Raw genomic sequence first — 16,486 nt, forward strand, 5'->3', positions numbered from 1 at the left:
CGCACCACCATCATTCTTCTACTTCATAGCCATTGGCTCCGCCAGACCACCTTCGAGACCTCCTCCTCCAGGCTGCCAGTTTGCTGTGCTACCAAACCCCGGCGTACTGAGGGCCCAGTCTTATCACGTTTCCACGCTTAGATCGTTGGCGTTAGCTGCTTGTTGACCCTTGCTCTGTGCCGGCTCCCGTCTATTCTCTGGGGCCGCCCATTCCCCTCCCTCCCTCCCTACCTCTCTCGCAGCAGCACCGCGGCGGCGCCACGGCGAAAGGCACCATCTTTCAGCTCATTGATAGCCTGGTTGTCCCCCTCACTTCATGGCCAAAACTACAGATCCATCCTCCCCGTTGTCCATCATGTCTCTCGCTTCAACCTGAGTCTTTTGCCTCAATTTCTCGTCAGACACTTGGCCTACAGCAAAACTCACCAGCAATAGGGTCAAGTTCCCTTCCCCGCCTCACTTACACGCTCTACGACGCTCTACTTGACAAGGCTGTGGCAGCCAGCCTCCAACCCGAGCTTCATGTCAGCTTCACCTTCAAGTTCGCACGCGACCCAGACTGGTCGCCCTTCGCTTTGGAATGACTCGGCCGAGCGCAGATTAGCTAGGCTCTATGTCTACACGACCTTGCCTCTCACCAAAATTGTCGAAGTCGTTCATAGAGTCACTCCGGGAAAACGAGACTGTCCAGGGTAAGCCGAGAGATTGGTTTGCGCCGGCGCAAATGCGGTTGCTGACGCCAGCCCTTGCTTACTAGAAAGGATTCAGCCAACAAAAAACTGAATTCAATTCTTGACAAAGAGCCGCGATGGCTTCACCCACGAACCCGGACAGACATGGACCGGCGCATAAGCGCCCTTGATAACTCCCCAACCCGCCAGAACACGCCCGAGAACGCGTTTTCGCCAAACTACTCTCGCTCAATTTCTTCCGGCGCCCGATCGCATCTGAGTGTACTCCCTGATTTCAAATACGAAGGCGGCGACAGCCCAACCGTCAACGACTTTCAACCCTTTCACCACTCGCGCTCATCTTCTGCTGGCTGGGGCCCGCCGGCCCCGGGGCCACTTCCGACATTAGTGACCACCGATATTGCGTCCGTGCCGCCGCCCGAAGCCGGAATCCACCGGCAGACAACGACACAAACCCTGCAGGATGTGCTTTCACAGTATTCAACTGGATTCCGTCACCAAGTCAGCAGGCTATTGAAGCGCTACACGATGCCGAGCAACACGATGATGAACCAATCACCATCGGACGACGACCGACCTGGCACTGCCAACTCTAACCCAGCATCCTGGATATTCGAGTACAACGCGCCACAGAGAAACTCGGAATCACAAGCTGCACCCCTGCCCGGCGACTATCTCAACCTACCGTACCACCTCCTCAAACAAGGCTTTTGCTCTGAAGGGCTCGCGGAGCATGACTCGCGATCTTGCTTCTGCCACGTACGAGACGAACTCCCGAATGACTCTTGGGTCACCGGCTCCGGTCCAACTCCTTTTGCCCAACACATCCTGCATTGTGGAGAGCCTCCGGATCAGGATTGGAACACTCGCGACCCCTTCGGCCACAGTATCTTGCATCTTCTTGCAGCCGGGAACGCTCACCACGCCCTCTTATTCAAGGCAATCGAGTCGTCCCCCAACCCCTCGGTCACGAATAGCGCCGGTCAGACATTCCTACATCTGCTCAACGACAGCTGGTTTACCCAACACGCCGATTCTCTCTTCCAGCTCATTACTCGTCTGAAGCGATCCGATTTTGACTTGTATGCTCGCGATGTATACGGGCGCAACTTTTGTCACATTATCCACTCAAAAAAGCCGAGCGTTCTGAGCCAGGAGATTAAAAACGCCCTTCTTAACCAGTTTAACCCCATGGCATATTGCTGCCGCGACGCATTTGGCAACATTCCTGAATCTGCCCCTATCGCACTGCCAATCCGGAGAGCCTATAATGCTGCTGTCGGGCAAGAGATGTCCTCGACCTGGGATTCACATACGTTGCGCAGGGGTCCGTCTCCTATCGAGGAACAAGCACAACTTCTGAAGCTCGTCAACGAAGCACACACCAACACCCGAGTACAAGATACACAAGGACGCAACGGTCTGCACTGCCTTGCCGATGCTATTCTCAGTCAGGAGTCATTATTCGCCAGGTTCCCCCAGCATCTTGCGCAGGCAGCTACCGCAGAGCATTCCGGCGGTAGCAGCCGTAAGCGCAAACACAACAAACCTAGCAAAACACTCACAGACTCCTCAAAGGAGAGGCTCACTGCCAGGGAAAAGGTTGTGAGAGACCTCATTGACCTCGGCGTTGACGCAAACCACTATGACAAATACGGCAACACCGTACTGATGGCTTTTGTGGCCCAGCTACCCGAAGACGACGACTACAAGAAGCCCGTCAACATCTTGGAGGCTCTCATCGATGCGGGTGCCGACGTCAATGCCCGTAATAAGAATGGCGAGACCGCGCTGCATGTCGCAGTCCGCAGAGGCAAAAAGCTTGCCATGCGTACACTTCAACAACACAACGCAAATGTACAAGCCCGGGACGTGGAAGGTCGAAGTGTGCTTGATGTAGCCGACCGAATGGTGACGTCGTATAAGCAGAACCCTCACTTCTCACACTACGAGGCTTGCCATGCGTGGCTATCGGGGCAAGCCAAGGCAGTTCAATACCCAACAATACACCAAGAATGGGAATTGCGAGACTCTTGAGAATCTCAGATAGAGGGTGAATGATTAGTGAGTGGAAATATAGGGACACACAAAAGTTTGATGGGTGCTGCTCCGAACTTTTCTCCTGTTTGCGTAGAAGTTTGTGGTGTTTGGCGTTGCTGTTGCTTTGAAGAATAGAGAAACGAGTAAGGGGTGGTACATGGGAGTGTAAGATGGTAACGACAGAACATCATTAGATACCCGAGTCCATAGTTGTATTGATTGTCAAGGCTCACTTGAAACCATCACATTTCACAAATAAATAACGTCTAAACCATGTGAGCTTACAAGGGGGTGGCAAGAAGTGAAGGTATGTTCAAGGCCGGAATACATATGTACGGGAAGAATAGATACAGGAAATGGCCGCAAGATATGGCCGCAAAACAACGGACTATACTTGGTAGAGCTCATGTGAGCAATCTCTCGCCACTCTCGAGGGGAAGCTATGCTCGTGCAAGCGCCTAGGCATTGGTGCTCGTGGTCTTGCCAACACCAGCATTGGCCTTAACCTTGGCGGGAACGTCGGCAACGCCAATGTGGCCGATGAGCGAAGACTTGAAGCCACCCAGCTTAGTGAGGGCAGTCGTGCTGGTAAGACTGCTGACAACACCAGAGTCACGAGCGCGGTTCCACTCGCAGATGTAACCCAAGTAAGAGGTGCAGCGAGAGGCTTCGTCGACGGTGTTCACGATGTAGATGTTGCCTCCGTTGGTCAAGCTGGCGGGAGTGATGGGCGTGGTGACGGCATCGAAGTAGTTGCCCTCAAGAAGGACCCAAGTGTTACCGTCAATGTCAAAGGCATGGCCGCCGACGTTTTGGAAGTAGTTGTTGACGCCGTGGAACAGGTTCTCGCTGCCAGCGGTGTTTGTCGTTCCCATATGAGGGGAGCGGCCAGAGACGTCATGCAGCCAGTTACCAGAAAAGGTGTAGTAGTCCTTGGCGCCGATGAGGAGGGCGGTCCAATAGTGCTTCCCGTTGCAGCCGGCGGACCACTCCGTGTTGCCGTCAAACTCGGTGTTGGAGATAGTTACCTTGCCGGCGGCTCCCCAACCAGAGACGATGAACTGGCGGCCGATCAGGGAGATCTTGACGTGATCGATCCAGACCTTGTCGGCACCGTCAAGAGTGATGGCATCGCCTCCCCAGACGTATTGAGGGTTGAGATTCTACATACAGTCAGCTACACCGGAAATCAACTTTGCGGCGGAAGCTTAGAAACGTACTGTGATGTGGACGTTTTGGATGATCTGAAGGGACCTCGATCAATATCTTGACTCTCAAAAGTAGGTAGTGCTGGTAGCACAACAGGGAAGACCCACGACATTGCTCTTTCCACCACGAACACGGAATCCCTTGCCAATGATGACACCCTTGGTGCCAACGCCAACAAGACTTTTGTTGCTGTTGATATCAATGGGGGTTTTCGCAGCGTTGTCGTAAGTGCAGTCAACCCAGGTACCGCTAGCAGCATCGCAGGTGTCCTGGATCCAGGCCTGGCCCTTGGAAGTGCCACCGGGACACTTGGTCGTGCGATTATCACTGCAACACTTGCCGCTGGTCGTGCCCTCAGTGTTGCGAAAGTCCCAAGTGCGATCGATCATGATGGTCCGGGCCGTGCTGTCGGTAAGCCACTCCTTAAGTCTGCCGAGTTTTAGTCTCTGGACCCTGTGATTCTTTGTCGATGATGAAGACCAACTCACTGAGCAATGCTAGAAGGAATCTGGGGAGTAGCTGAGCCACCACCAGTGGTGCCAGCTGCGAAGCCAAACGCTTTGCCCTGCACCTGTGCAGTGGCCGTGCTCGCAAGAGCGGCGACGAGAGAGAGAAGACAGGCCTTCATCGTGCAAGGCTAGGAGAGAAAGCGAGTGTAGTTGAAGTAAGAACTATAGTGAGAAAGAATATGAAGACCGAGGAGGAGCTTGGTTCGAACCAAGGCTATGGTATCGGGGATCGTACAAGGTTAAAAACAAGTCTAAACTCCTAGCTGTATGATCCTACTGCCACGCCAAGACGCAGTAACCGCGGGGCGACACGAGGAGGCCTCGACTCTTTCTCATCCTAAAACATCCCCATATTGCACGTCTCTCGCGCGGCTGCAACGGTTTGTGCCAAGCGGCGCTATAGGGCTGGGCCGGCACCTTAGAGGCGGCGAAGTTTCCATAGATCCATTTCCACCTAACAGCAATGGGAATAGAACACGTGAACCGTCTCCATACGTACACGATCGCCGCTGTCATTCTGGCCGATGCGGCAGCCCCTAAATCTTAGGATTCTCTGTGTGATGGGAAAATCCTCGTCCTGACCATTCCGACGCGGAGGTGGCTGCTGCTCCGCGCCGACAAAGTCACCATTTGGCAAGTCCGAGGTCATTCGGGCCCGGCAGACATTTCCTGTTACGGGAGCTAATAGCTGGGGGGCATGCTGGAAGGGGTATTGTCGAGTGGGACAGGGCTGTCAATGTCATCAAGATGCTACAATGACAGGGGTCCTCCCCTCTGCTTCTCAACCAAATCTCGGTAGTGACAAGGGTTTAGGCAGATGAAAGGGCCACGACTAGGAGGTTAGTGAAAGTCGGCGATGCAAGTGGATGGCCGAACAAGTCTAAAACTCGGACTCTTCCTCCCGTTCCATACCGTGTTGGGCAAACATATCGCCACAAGCCACGTTTTGCGAATAGACCTTAAAGGTTGGTGGACCTTTCCGCCGACTTATCGGATTTTCGTACGAGGATCTCGTAAACTAGAGATCTGGTGGACCGCATTGGCTCGCTCTCGGATTCCCTTCAGCACAGCATCCCGCGATGTAAGGTCGTGTCATGAAATCATCGTTTGCGAAAAACTGGTGTGAGTTGCCTGCATCATTCACTTGATGAAATGTGGGATCATTCACTGCGGAAAACAAGGATAATTATCCGTATTCACACAGTCAAGGGTGACTCGGTCTAGTACTAAATAAAACCCGCTACTCCGTCGAACGTAACCGTTGACTTGAAGCAAGCTTCGCTCAGGCGCGGCTTCGCGCGATGTTGCCATCGCTTTCTCCGAGGGATAGTCTATCACGAGTACATGACAGGCAGATTCAACCAATGTGAAAGCGTCATTGGATGATGAAGACACATCATGCAAGTAGTGGTTGATCTAGTCTCATCTTGCCTTCTCAAAGGGGCACTCGGCTCGTAGTGACACGGCGAAGGCCTCGACCCTCAGAGATGGCAGCTCTTACCCTCCTACGTCATTCAGAAAATCCTCGTTTACAACAAGGGCTTCTGGGCTCTGTGATGCTTGGATCCAACTCAGCGTTGCTTGGCTGCACATGGAAGACGCAACGATACTGCGGCATCAATGAAAAGAGGGAGAGACCACTGGAAACTGCCGAATTGAGAGTTGTGTTCAACTTTATGACTGGTCATCTAAGCCGACGTTGATGAGATATACACGCAGTCCACCCCGAGAGTACTACCTAAAGGCCCTTAGAATGGTAGGGTGAAAGGCCTACAGGATACCTGTTCCCATACCGACGATGGACGTTAGTAAGCATAGAGCTTCACATTCTCATCCTCACTCTCCCTGAGCTTCTTGTTGATACTCATCAACCAGAACCTCATCGCCCACGCACATATGATGCTTGCAACGGCAAAACCAATCATGCATGAGAAGCCGATCATGTACCTGGGTCCATCAGAGGTGGGCCAAAGGTAGGCACAGTAGATATAAGCCAAGTTGGCCGTGACGTTGACCAAGGAGTATGCGACGGCTTTCTTCTCTGGCGTCTGTGACAAGGTATCGCTTACCCACCCCAAGATAGGAGATCCTACGGAGTAAGCACCAGTTGCATACAAGAAAGTTGCTGCATATCTGACAGCATTATTGGTGGTCCCAATCGTCATGGCGAATCCGACCACAGCAAGAGATAGTCCAGCTGTGATGTGCCAGGTTCTTTCGTTGAATCGCCCGCTTGACCAGGCAAATGGGATGCCAAGAAAGCCAGAAACAAAGTAGGGGGGAGCGGTTAGGAGAAGAGCCGTAGTCGACTTGAAGCCCCTAATCGGACATTAGCGTTTTTCCGACTTTAAGCACTTGTTACTTTTTGGGTAGGGGTCCGTTATTTGGTAACTTACATGGTACGAACAAGGGTTGGAAAGTATGCGTTGAAGCTGACCGCAGAAATATGGAAGTTCTGGCAGGCGCAGAACAACCAGGTTTTGGGGTCTTTCAGAGCCTGCTTGAGACCATCCATGGTAGAGCCACGCTCTTGTCTGCCGACTGTATCCCGACGAATGCGTTCAACAGCAAGTTGTCTCTCATCCTCGGTAAGCCATCGGGTAACAGAGGGATCGTCAGGAAGAAGGAAGAACCCGAAGACGGCAATCAATGCGGTGACCGAGCCTTCAATGATAAAGAGCCTAACCTTATTAGATCATAATCCATGACAGATAAGATATGCAGCTCTTACCATTTCCAGCCTGCAATTCCCTTGACCTGATCTAGGGTTGTAAAAGTCGCAGCAGCAATCAGACCTGAGCAGCCAGTACTGACTACTTGACCAGTATAGAGGATGGATATTCTCGTTGCGAGCTCTTTCCTGGTGTAGAAGATCGATAGCAGATACAGGGCACCTGGATAGAAGGGCTGGAAAGGCGAACCCAGGTTAGCCTGCGCTCCACCTTTCACTTGCTTTGTGCGACTCACTGCTTCCACAAATCCAAGGAAGAACCGGCATGCCACCAATCCACTGTAGTTTTTGACTCCCGCTGTGGCAGCAGAGATGGCAGCCCAGCCAATCATACAAGTTGACATATAGATTGATGGGCTCGTGCGTGTGAGGAACATATTTGAGGGCACTAGACGTGGTCAGACTCAGCGCACCTGAGAAATTTCCAAAATATTAACTGACCCTGCATCAGAAGGTACCCAACGAAAAGAATAGAGATGGCAGTGTTGTATTCGACCCCTTTCAGTCCCAAGTCTTCCTCCAGCGTGTTCAGTCGAGCTTGAGGGAGAGCGTTACGATCGAGCTAAGTTCGAGGTTAGGGCCGACTTTCGAGTGGGAACATATAACTCAGGCAGGTCTCGACGTACGTAATTCATGAAATACATTGCCCAAAGAATCGGCTACGAGAAGATACCACGTTAGCATCATGCTCACAAAAGGGGCCAGTCAAGATCCCAGAGGCTTACCATGATCCTGCGATCTAGCTTACGGACGAGGGCGATTTCAGCCGGATCAGTCTTCTCATGGGCGCCGGAGTAATCGCCAGAAACAACGGCCTCGCCCTTGACCGACTTTTCATCGTGTTCAATTTCGAGCGGGCCGCCTTTCTTGGAATCGGCATCATGTGTAGCTGCCATTTTCAGTAGAGACGAGAGACGAAGTCAGAAGGCACCTTAGAGAGAGAGAGAGAAAAAACGAGGCCGCAGACAAGAGATGATTCTATGCTCTTTCGGTCTCTGTGTCAATGAGAAAACACACAAGACATCGTCTGATTTATACATAACAGCTATCTATCATCTGGCCATCCCCGGCTTTGCGGGGCTGGCTCGACTCAACCCCAGAAAATACACGTTCCCCGCAAGCGCCAATCTCATGTTTAACTCAGACCCGAAGTTCAGGATACGGGGAAAGGGGCCAAGACCCGGCGAACCGGCGCATGGTCTGTGCTATTCCGATACGCCGTTACGCCGTTACGCCGCTCAACACGACCTTACTCCGTCCTTATCCCGCGATTTGGTCCCCCCGCAACTGCATTATCCCGTGCCCCACCGCGGGGTCCTCGGTGTAAGTCCGGACGTTGGCCGGAATGATGTCCATCCAAGTCAAGGAATAAAACAGACCGAGGAGAACGCGACGACGCATTTGGAAAGCTTGTCTTGGGACGAAGCTTGCTCTCTGCTCTCTCTCGTCTGAACTGCTGCTTCTAAGCGCATTCCACTCGCCATGTCTGCCGCCACTGTCTTCGATTCGACGCTCTTTGGCAACATTTTTGGCACAGAGGAGGCTCGCCAAGCCTTCTCTGAACGATCTTATGTTGCCAATCTTATCAAGGCCGAGTGCGCTCTGGCCGAGGCGGAAGAAGCTGAAGGTATTGTGCCGGGTGGCACTGCTGCCGTATTGAGGGAGCATTGCAATGTCTCCAAAATCGACTGGCAGCTTCTTGCAGCCCGCACAGAGATCGTGGGATATCCGGTACTGCCTTTGGTAGAACAGATGTCGAAATGGGTTCCCGAAGAGACTTGTAAGTCTTGGCTGACAATTCCACAAATGGTACTTCAACTTGCTAAAGCTTCAACCTCAAGCTGGTTACATTCACTGGGGTGCCACAACGCAAGACATCATGGACATAGCGTCGGTACTCCAAATGAAAACTGGTCTTGAAATCGTCGAGCGCCTTCTGCGCAAAGTCACCTCCACCTTAGAGACAATGTCCGCCGCTTACAGAGATGTACCCATGGCCGGCAGGACGCATCTGCAACATGCCCTCCCAATCACTTTCGGATACAAATGCGCAGTTTGGCTGGCTGGCTTCCGCAGACACGTGAAGCGTCTGGAACAGATCAAGGAGAGCTGCTTGCTGGTTCAATTCGGCGGTGCTGCTGGTACCCTTGCTTCCCTGGGCACAAGCGACAGTGGCATTCGCGTGCGCAAGCGACTCGCGACTATTCTTGGATTGCAAGACCCCATCATCACCTGGCATGTGGCGCGCGATACTGTTGCTGAGATTATAAACTACCTTGCCCTGGTGGGTGGTAGTTTGGGCAAGATTGCCCTTGACTTGATTATCATGTCATCAAACGAGCTGAATGAGGTGAGTTTATACCTACTAGCTCTTGAAATGGGTTGAGAATACTGACGCACACTTCACAGGTTGCCGAGCCTTACGTTCCCCACCGTGGTGCCTCCTCGACCATGCCTCAAAAGCGCAACCCCATTTCCAGCGAAGTGATACTCGCGCAATCGAAGATTCTGCGCGCACAAGCCGGCCTTGTCCTCGATGGCATGGTCTCTGACTTCGAACGAGCCTCCGGACCGTGGCATCTAGAATGGGCTGCTATACCTACAGCCTTTATTTCGATCGTTGGGTCCCTCTACCAAGCCGAATTTGCCCTGTCGGGGCTGCAGGTCAATAAAGATGCCATGATGGCTAATCTCAAGTCAACAAGGGGCCTGATCGTAGCGGAGGCTGTCATGATGGACCTAGCAAAGTACACCGGCCGCCAGGAGGCGCACGAGATTGTTTACAAGGCGTGCGTCAAGGCACACGAGAACAGCATGTCACTGCAGGAAGCATTGGAAGAGTCATCACAGGTGACGTCTCACCTTGCTTCGCCAGACCTCGCGAAATTGTGCGATCCTACAAGGTACCTAGGATGCTGTCAATTGATGCTGGACGAGCTGTTGGGACAAAGGGAGGGGCATGGTAATGGAGACGGGAAGGACTTGAACGGGGACAATGGGATTGCAGATACCATTGGAATCACCAACGGCAGCCGTTGAGCTGATTAGAGAGACAGATAAAATATTTGATTTAGACCCCTTGTGAAGACCTCGGGAGTCAAGTTGAAACGTTTATTGCTCTGCATTGCATTCCCAAAAAGCCTTCAGCTTCTCTTCTTGCCTCAGCAGTGACCAGCCCATATGCGCTTCTGACTTTGCGAGAATATCAAGCAATTTCTCCTGTTCCGCAGGCTCGTGAAATAAATGACCACCTGTGTGGATAGCAGATTGTCAACAACCAGATGTTGCACTGGATCAATGCCAGAGCCGAACTTACACATAGCAACCGTCATTCCCGCGGCTATGGTTGCTGGCTGCCACTCGCCTGCCGAGTGTGCAATACCACAAATTTGGCGGATCAAGCGACGAATCTCTTTTTCAACAGCATTTGAAGCCATAGCCTTGTCGAGACCAAGTACAGGCATACGGGGGTCGTGAGTCAGCAACATTATCTGGCAGATAATGGCATGCTGCTGGCCAGCAACTAGGTAGACGAGGAAAGGTAAGTGATCACTACCCATACTCATGCTAACCACAAGAGCAATGAGAAGCACTGGGACTCACTATGAAAATCGTTGGCAAAAACGATCTCAGGAAATGTCTCGCGATCAGAGCCCGTTTGCCACAGAGGATTGAAAGATGCCGGCCTCTTCTCCATCCATTGATGTAGATAGGCACGCAGATTCTCCCAAGACCCGATGGACCGCGCGTCTGGGCCGTATGCAAACATCAAAACATCCTCAGTAAAAGTGATGATGCGCCACGCCCAATCGAAGTCGGACGTGGGCTCAAGAGTTCTGGTGATGCCGCATCTCTCTGCAAGACGGGGTGGAGGGGTACGTGCTACAAAAGAAATGAAGATTTCCTGACGGATAGCCACTAGCAGACATGCGCGACATAGACTATAGTTTGGATCATCGGGAGACTCCGGTAGAGTAAAAATGGTCGTGTCTAAAATGTGCCCATACGGCCGGTCATCGACAGACGGGACTGGCTCGACTCGGTCAACAATCAGGATCATGTGAAGGCGACCAAGTAGACCGCACCTGTCATTTCCTCGTAGAGTCGCAGGATCATAGTAATGGCGCATAGAACTCCAGTAGTAAAACCTCGTGCCGACCCTGGGTGTGCCAAAGCCGGGATATATGATTGTAGGCATCTTGCTTGATAGTCGTCGGCTTCTCCAGGAACCCATTTCTCGGGCTGTGTCTGGCTCAAATGCTTGCATGAGATTGCCAAAAGGGCGTTGAGAAGAACAAAGTGGGTCGAAGCCGCTTGCACGATGACCGTTCTGAAGTGACGATCTTTATCGCAATAGTCAAACTGGACGGGGATCAGTCTATCAGATCAAAAGCGTTGCGCTCTTGCTAAAGGTCAATTGACAGTATGTACCCAAAGTGAAAGATGATTGATAAAATGCTGAATCAGCAAGACTTCTCGTTTGTCTCTCAAAGGCCATAGAGGATTGCATGGAGGCTCTTCAACATTGCAAGGGTAAAGTGACTCAGAAGTATCTGGCTCAGGTGGTTCTGGTATCTGAATTGCTTCTCCCACCTGGAGTGGCTCGGCGGATGTAGCGATAATCAGATTGGCAATACTTGGCAGGTTGAGGGGCCTTTCAGTAGCACTTGTTTCTTGCGGCGATTCTTCTCGGTCTAGAGCGATGCTGTCCGCTGAGAATACAACTACACAAGTTTTAGCTACCTGAAGAGACTGTACGTGGTCCGGGAAACCAGTATCGTGATAGGTATTAATCTCACGGGTAGACGGTGTTGATAGCCAGACTTGATGAGCTGGGAAAGGAACAGCTCGGCTGTCCTCTGGTGACTCCTGAAAACCATCTATGGACGGGTTGTGATGATGGCGAAATGTTATTCGGGTGGTTGCTTTGTAAGTACACGATTTAGCAGCCTTTGCGCAAGGGGAGCATGTCGGACTTGGTGTGTCACCTAATCGGATGGCCTTCAGTATTTATGACTCTATAATTCTAGACCTGCCGATTATACTTGGTACTCGACCTACATTTCAAGTGAAGCCGAACACATCGTAAACTTGAGAGGGCGTTAGCACCATCTTGAGACGCAAAAGGAGTTGACGTTTGATTTGAACGTACCATGACTGCCGTTTGGAACGGCTGGATACTCTTGGCGGCGTCTGGTCACGCTGTTCTGGTTCATAGGCCCCTGTTCGAACCTCAGATGAGCTGATGGACATCTTTACTGTCAATACCGGGAAGAAATGATACAAAATGCTTTTGACATGATTGATTTTGCTCTTGTAAAAGACATGTGCGTGGTGCCTGAGAGAGCGTCTCGATCTTGGGCCATCAACGAAAGCCGGAAAGGCAGGTGGGGCCGATGACATAAAAGGCAATTTGGCTCCGATCCCCCACTTGGGATCGGAGCGATTTTACCTTTCTGAGCTTCACACCACACACCATCACAAGCAGCTTCAGGTCCCACCAGTTGACCCAACACCATGACATCAAAGCCAGCAACAGGGACACGAGGTGACAGCCCCTTTTTAGGACAGCCTAGACTGCGTTTAACGAAAGTTTCGATTAATAAACAACCGTCTTTGAGCCTGCTTGACTCTCTCCGTTCAAATGTGAATATATCGATTCTTGTTCGTGTAAAGTATGTAGCGCACAACTTGCGCAGGGTTCCTCGTGAAGCTTGAGAGCGGAATAGTCGTGCATCGTAACCGATTATTGTATGACTAAACACTTGCAACTCAATGAGCCTTGGTGTCTTAGTTGCATGGTTGTTAATGGCCGCCAAATTTAAGGATTCATTCAGATGAGAACCAGCCCGCGTCGCGGGGAACCATGTTGCCTCAATAGCTTCCTTGTTTTGGATGGGACTTGAGAGTAAAACTTCACAACCCGCTGGTCGGAATAGCGGAATAGTGTTGTACCAAGATGACTAGCACCAACGAGGGTTTAAAGGGGGAATAAGATGGTTTATGGTGATGAGCCCTGGAAAAATCGTTACAAACTATGCAACTAACGGATATATATGACTAATGTGCAATAGGTCCGGCTTTCGGTAGCGATGCAGCCCCGGCTCATCACTTTCTCCACAACACCACCACATAATCGACGAGCGCGTATGCCTTTTTCGGGTTTCGAGTCAACTACACTCTTAGCGAATGCGAATTCAACGCTGTCAATGATGCTGAACGAAACGGGAGGATGAATGGACAGGAAAATCCTTCCGGAGGGCAATCTGGACAAGTTTGGTATGCTAATCCGGGCTAAAGAGGAACCAAGAGAACCCCACTGGATGATCATGTTGCTAATAAGCTCAATAGTGACCGCTGCCGGCGGTAAGTAATTCTTCAAACAAAGATTCATCGTAATTCTATGGCAAACTTGGTCCATTTGATTCCGATGCTCAAGGCTGACTTAGGCCCTTTTGCTTTCAGGAGGAAAATTCGATGTCATGGCGATGGCGAAAAGGTAGGTTGGCTGTCTCTCCTACGCAACCTGCTCACATCCAGACTTTTGAGACTAAATAATTGATAGTGCACGCCTTGTATCACTGGAGGCGTGGCCTGCATTGTGTCAACGAAGTTGAAGCGTAATAGAAAGAGGAAGAGGTAAGTTACTAGTATATAGTATACAAAGAAGCCGAAGAATCCGCGAGGGACTAGATCGAGTTGGGCAATGATTCCTTTGCTGACCGTCGCTTCTAGTTACTACGAAAACGAAGGAACTGAGGAAAGACATGACGATTCCGCAGCTTCAAAGACTCCTGAAGCTCATAGCAGCAATGTTGACTCGGCTTCCCTTTCGCTCCCTCAAGACATAAGGAACTCGCAACAAACAGTTTCAGAGCACTCACATCTGAGCACGCTCACAGGAAACGCTGGTCTGAGGACTTCGCCATCATGGCAGCGAGGTAAAGAGGCTGTCTCAAACGCCAAGTCGAGGTTTGTGCCGGAACCGGTGATCGGCCACATGGGCCGACTAGTGTCTAATGACGACCAGACAGCTATGTTTGCAGGGTCGTCTACGGGCGTGCATTTTATCAGCCAGGCTGAGCAGCAGTTACAAATGCTACGAATCCACACCGAAACATTCCCAAGCAGCATCTATAGTCTCTATCTTCACAACATATGGGGCCCATCGCCCAAGGGTTCAGAGTCGCAGGTTGTCGCTGCTATGATCTCCCAACTTCCGCTTGATGCTGCTAGTATCCTCGAGGCAACCATCGACTGCTGGACACCGTTGTATCCGATTGTACATAAACACTCCACAGTTGAGGCTCTACGTCGGTTGAATGGTGACCCCGAACACGGCGACATCAGTTTCTTGTATCAGGTTCTAGGTCTACTTGCTCTAGGAACATTAGGACATCCAGGCTCCTGCGTTCAGAGACATCGGCATTTTCTTTGCCTTTCTGAAAAATACTATGCAATGTCCGCTGCGTTGACGAATCAGCTCCAGGAGCGACCGTCTTTACCGACGCTCCAAGGGCTAGAGATTGCTCAGATCTACCTCCAGGTATCATCTCGCTACTCAGCTGCGTCTCAACTAGGAGGCATGGCTACAAGAATGGCACAGAACCTTGGACTTCATCGCCACTCCCAGAGGTTCAAATTCGATCCTTTGGAGACAGAACTCCGGCGGCGCGTGTGGTGGTGCCAATACTCTCTTGATACGTAGGTATTTGGAAGGTCGGCCTACTTGTGGTGTGTCTTGACTAATCTCTTACCATCAGATTCTCCAGCGCTTACCACGGAATGCCAAGATTGATCCGCGACCAGGACGTGGACACAGACTTACCCTCCCGTGTTGACCACGACCAAGTATCGCGTGAGAGCGTGGTGTTTCCCTTACCCGGCGAAAGATCCCAAGTCGACACGGCTCTCTGCATGTTCAAACTCGCAGTCATTGTGGGAGAAGCTCTAGAGAAGCTGTACTCGACGACTAGACGGCGCGGCGGGATAGCCAAAATTACACAACTGCAAGCTGAACTTACATTATGGGAGCGGATGTTGCCGACGGATAAGGTTGTAGACTTGGAGGATGATAGCGCAGACTTATCACCGGCGATTTCGATCGACACCTTTGAGGTGGCTTTCCTACGCGCTGCATTTTACAACGCCACGGTGCATGTTCATCGGCCTGCACTTGCTTTCACAACAGCTGATCCTCAGTTTCAAGTTTCTCTGCAAGCGTGCGGTCGTGCTTCGGCTGAGCTGATAAGACTGACTGCTACGATCATGTCGGACTCGGTCCTGGAGATGGATGCCGCGAGGATAGATCCCATCATCGTCGCCCATCTCTATCCAAACGGGTTGCACATGTTGTGGCAGGCGGGTCTTACAATATTATTTGCGAGGTGGAAAGGCCACCCACTTGCTGGAGATGAGGAGGCAGAGGACTTGGTAAAGACATGCGCTACAACTTTACGTCATTTAAGAGCTGACGACTCCAATGGGCACATCAACCAATGTGCCGATGTTCTCGACATGCTCCGGACAAAGACCTTTTCAGCTGGAGAACCCCAACAGCCGGTACTTGACCAGCTGCAATGGAATGTCTGGGACTGGCCCATGGCATCGGCGCTAGAGCTCGCAAATACCTTGGATGCGATGCCATTGGATCTTCAATTCGAACCAAGCATGGGCTTATGAGATTTTGCTGTCCACTTTGGCTGGCTGGGTGTGGACAAAGCGGCATGAGCTATCGCGGCATGGATGGCTTCCGTCGGTGTGCCCCAAACTTCAGTCACATTACTGAACGCGAAATATGTTGAAGAAGAAAACATCAAGTCAGCTTTGTGAACGCACTGAGGGCTCTAAGGTTGATGAGTCACAGTCGGGATATACGAAAACTCCGACGCGATGTTCGTCCTCTTCCCCACGAACATGACATGAAATACACACTCGGTACTACACACCAGCATTTTCTCTCCGGCCTCTCTTTTTCTCTAAGTCCGTGCGGGAAGATTGTATGCGTCCGTCCCAAAGATCTGGCACCTGTATCGTGAACCCGCGGTGCTCACACACCAGGGTAAGTCAACATACCCACTTCCTGGCACCCCCCTGTTTCTGGCACCACAAAAACGATGGGATCACAACCCAACCTCCTCATTACTATTAACTATTGATCCTCAACCACACCCACTACAATACAGCTGCCAGCCTCACTAGGGCATTCAGAGTCGCTGGATTCAGCCGTGATAACCTCCTTTTCACCCGCTTCGATTTGAGCCCGATGGATATCCCTGATGTTCGCGAACTTCGTATTGGGATCG

At 51.4% G+C, this 16,486-nt stretch overlaps 6 protein-coding genes across 6 annotated transcripts; 3 read left to right on the top strand and 3 right to left on the bottom strand.

Moving 5' to 3' along the window:
- Positions 1-522: 522 nt before the first annotated feature.
- On the top strand, positions 523-2,729 carry CTAM01_13719 (uncharacterized protein; the record flags this gene model as incomplete). Its single annotated transcript, XM_060529721.1, has 2 exons — positions 523-692; positions 758-2,729. The coding sequence occupies 2 exons, from the start codon at positions 523-525 to the stop codon at positions 2,727-2,729; spliced, it is 2,142 nt and encodes a 713-aa protein (XP_060375732.1).
- Positions 2,730-3,190: 461 nt separating this feature from the next.
- CTAM01_13720 (pectate lyase) lies at positions 3,191-4,569 on the bottom strand (the record flags this gene model as incomplete). Its single annotated transcript, XM_060529722.1, has 4 exons — positions 3,191-3,895; positions 3,953-3,976; positions 4,049-4,370; positions 4,430-4,569. 4 exons carry the CDS (start codon positions 4,567-4,569, stop codon positions 3,191-3,193), a joined length of 1,191 nt encoding a protein of 396 aa, XP_060375733.1.
- A 1,686-nt stretch (positions 4,570-6,255) lies between these two features.
- Positions 6,256-8,077, bottom strand: CTAM01_13721 (uncharacterized protein; the record flags this gene model as incomplete). The annotated part of the gene is made up of 7 exons (XM_060529723.1): positions 6,256-6,769; positions 6,847-7,131; positions 7,182-7,357; positions 7,418-7,569; positions 7,623-7,743; positions 7,808-7,840; positions 7,907-8,077. 7 exons carry the CDS (start codon positions 8,075-8,077, stop codon positions 6,256-6,258), a joined length of 1,452 nt encoding a protein of 483 aa, XP_060375734.1.
- Positions 8,078-8,663: 586 nt separating this feature from the next.
- CTAM01_13722 (3-carboxy-cis,cis-muconate cycloisomerase) lies at positions 8,664-10,220 on the top strand (the record flags this gene model as incomplete). Its single annotated transcript, XM_060529724.1, has 3 exons — positions 8,664-8,961; positions 9,023-9,531; positions 9,591-10,220. 3 exons carry the CDS (start codon positions 8,664-8,666, stop codon positions 10,218-10,220), a joined length of 1,437 nt encoding a protein of 478 aa, XP_060375735.1.
- Positions 10,221-10,292: 72 nt separating this feature from the next.
- CTAM01_13723 (uncharacterized protein) lies at positions 10,293-11,379 on the bottom strand (the record flags this gene model as incomplete). Its single annotated transcript, XM_060529725.1, has 3 exons — positions 10,293-10,432; positions 10,498-10,704; positions 10,785-11,379. The coding sequence occupies 3 exons, from the start codon at positions 11,377-11,379 to the stop codon at positions 10,293-10,295; spliced, it is 942 nt and encodes a 313-aa protein (XP_060375736.1).
- Positions 11,380-13,417: 2,038 nt separating this feature from the next.
- Positions 13,418-15,863, top strand: CTAM01_13724 (uncharacterized protein; the record flags this gene model as incomplete). Its single annotated transcript, XM_060529726.1, has 6 exons — positions 13,418-13,460; positions 13,533-13,547; positions 13,631-13,680; positions 13,747-13,820; positions 13,917-14,885; positions 14,945-15,863. The coding sequence occupies 6 exons, from the start codon at positions 13,418-13,420 to the stop codon at positions 15,861-15,863; spliced, it is 2,070 nt and encodes a 689-aa protein (XP_060375737.1).
- Between the last annotated feature and the right edge of the window lie 623 nt (positions 15,864-16,486).

This window comes from Colletotrichum tamarilloi, assembly GCF_030869305.1.
Source record: "Colletotrichum tamarilloi strain Tom-12 chromosome Unknown Scaffold_102.1, whole genome shotgun sequence".
In the NCBI taxonomy this organism is placed as follows: Eukaryota; Fungi; Ascomycota; class Sordariomycetes; order Glomerellales; family Glomerellaceae; genus Colletotrichum; species Colletotrichum tamarilloi.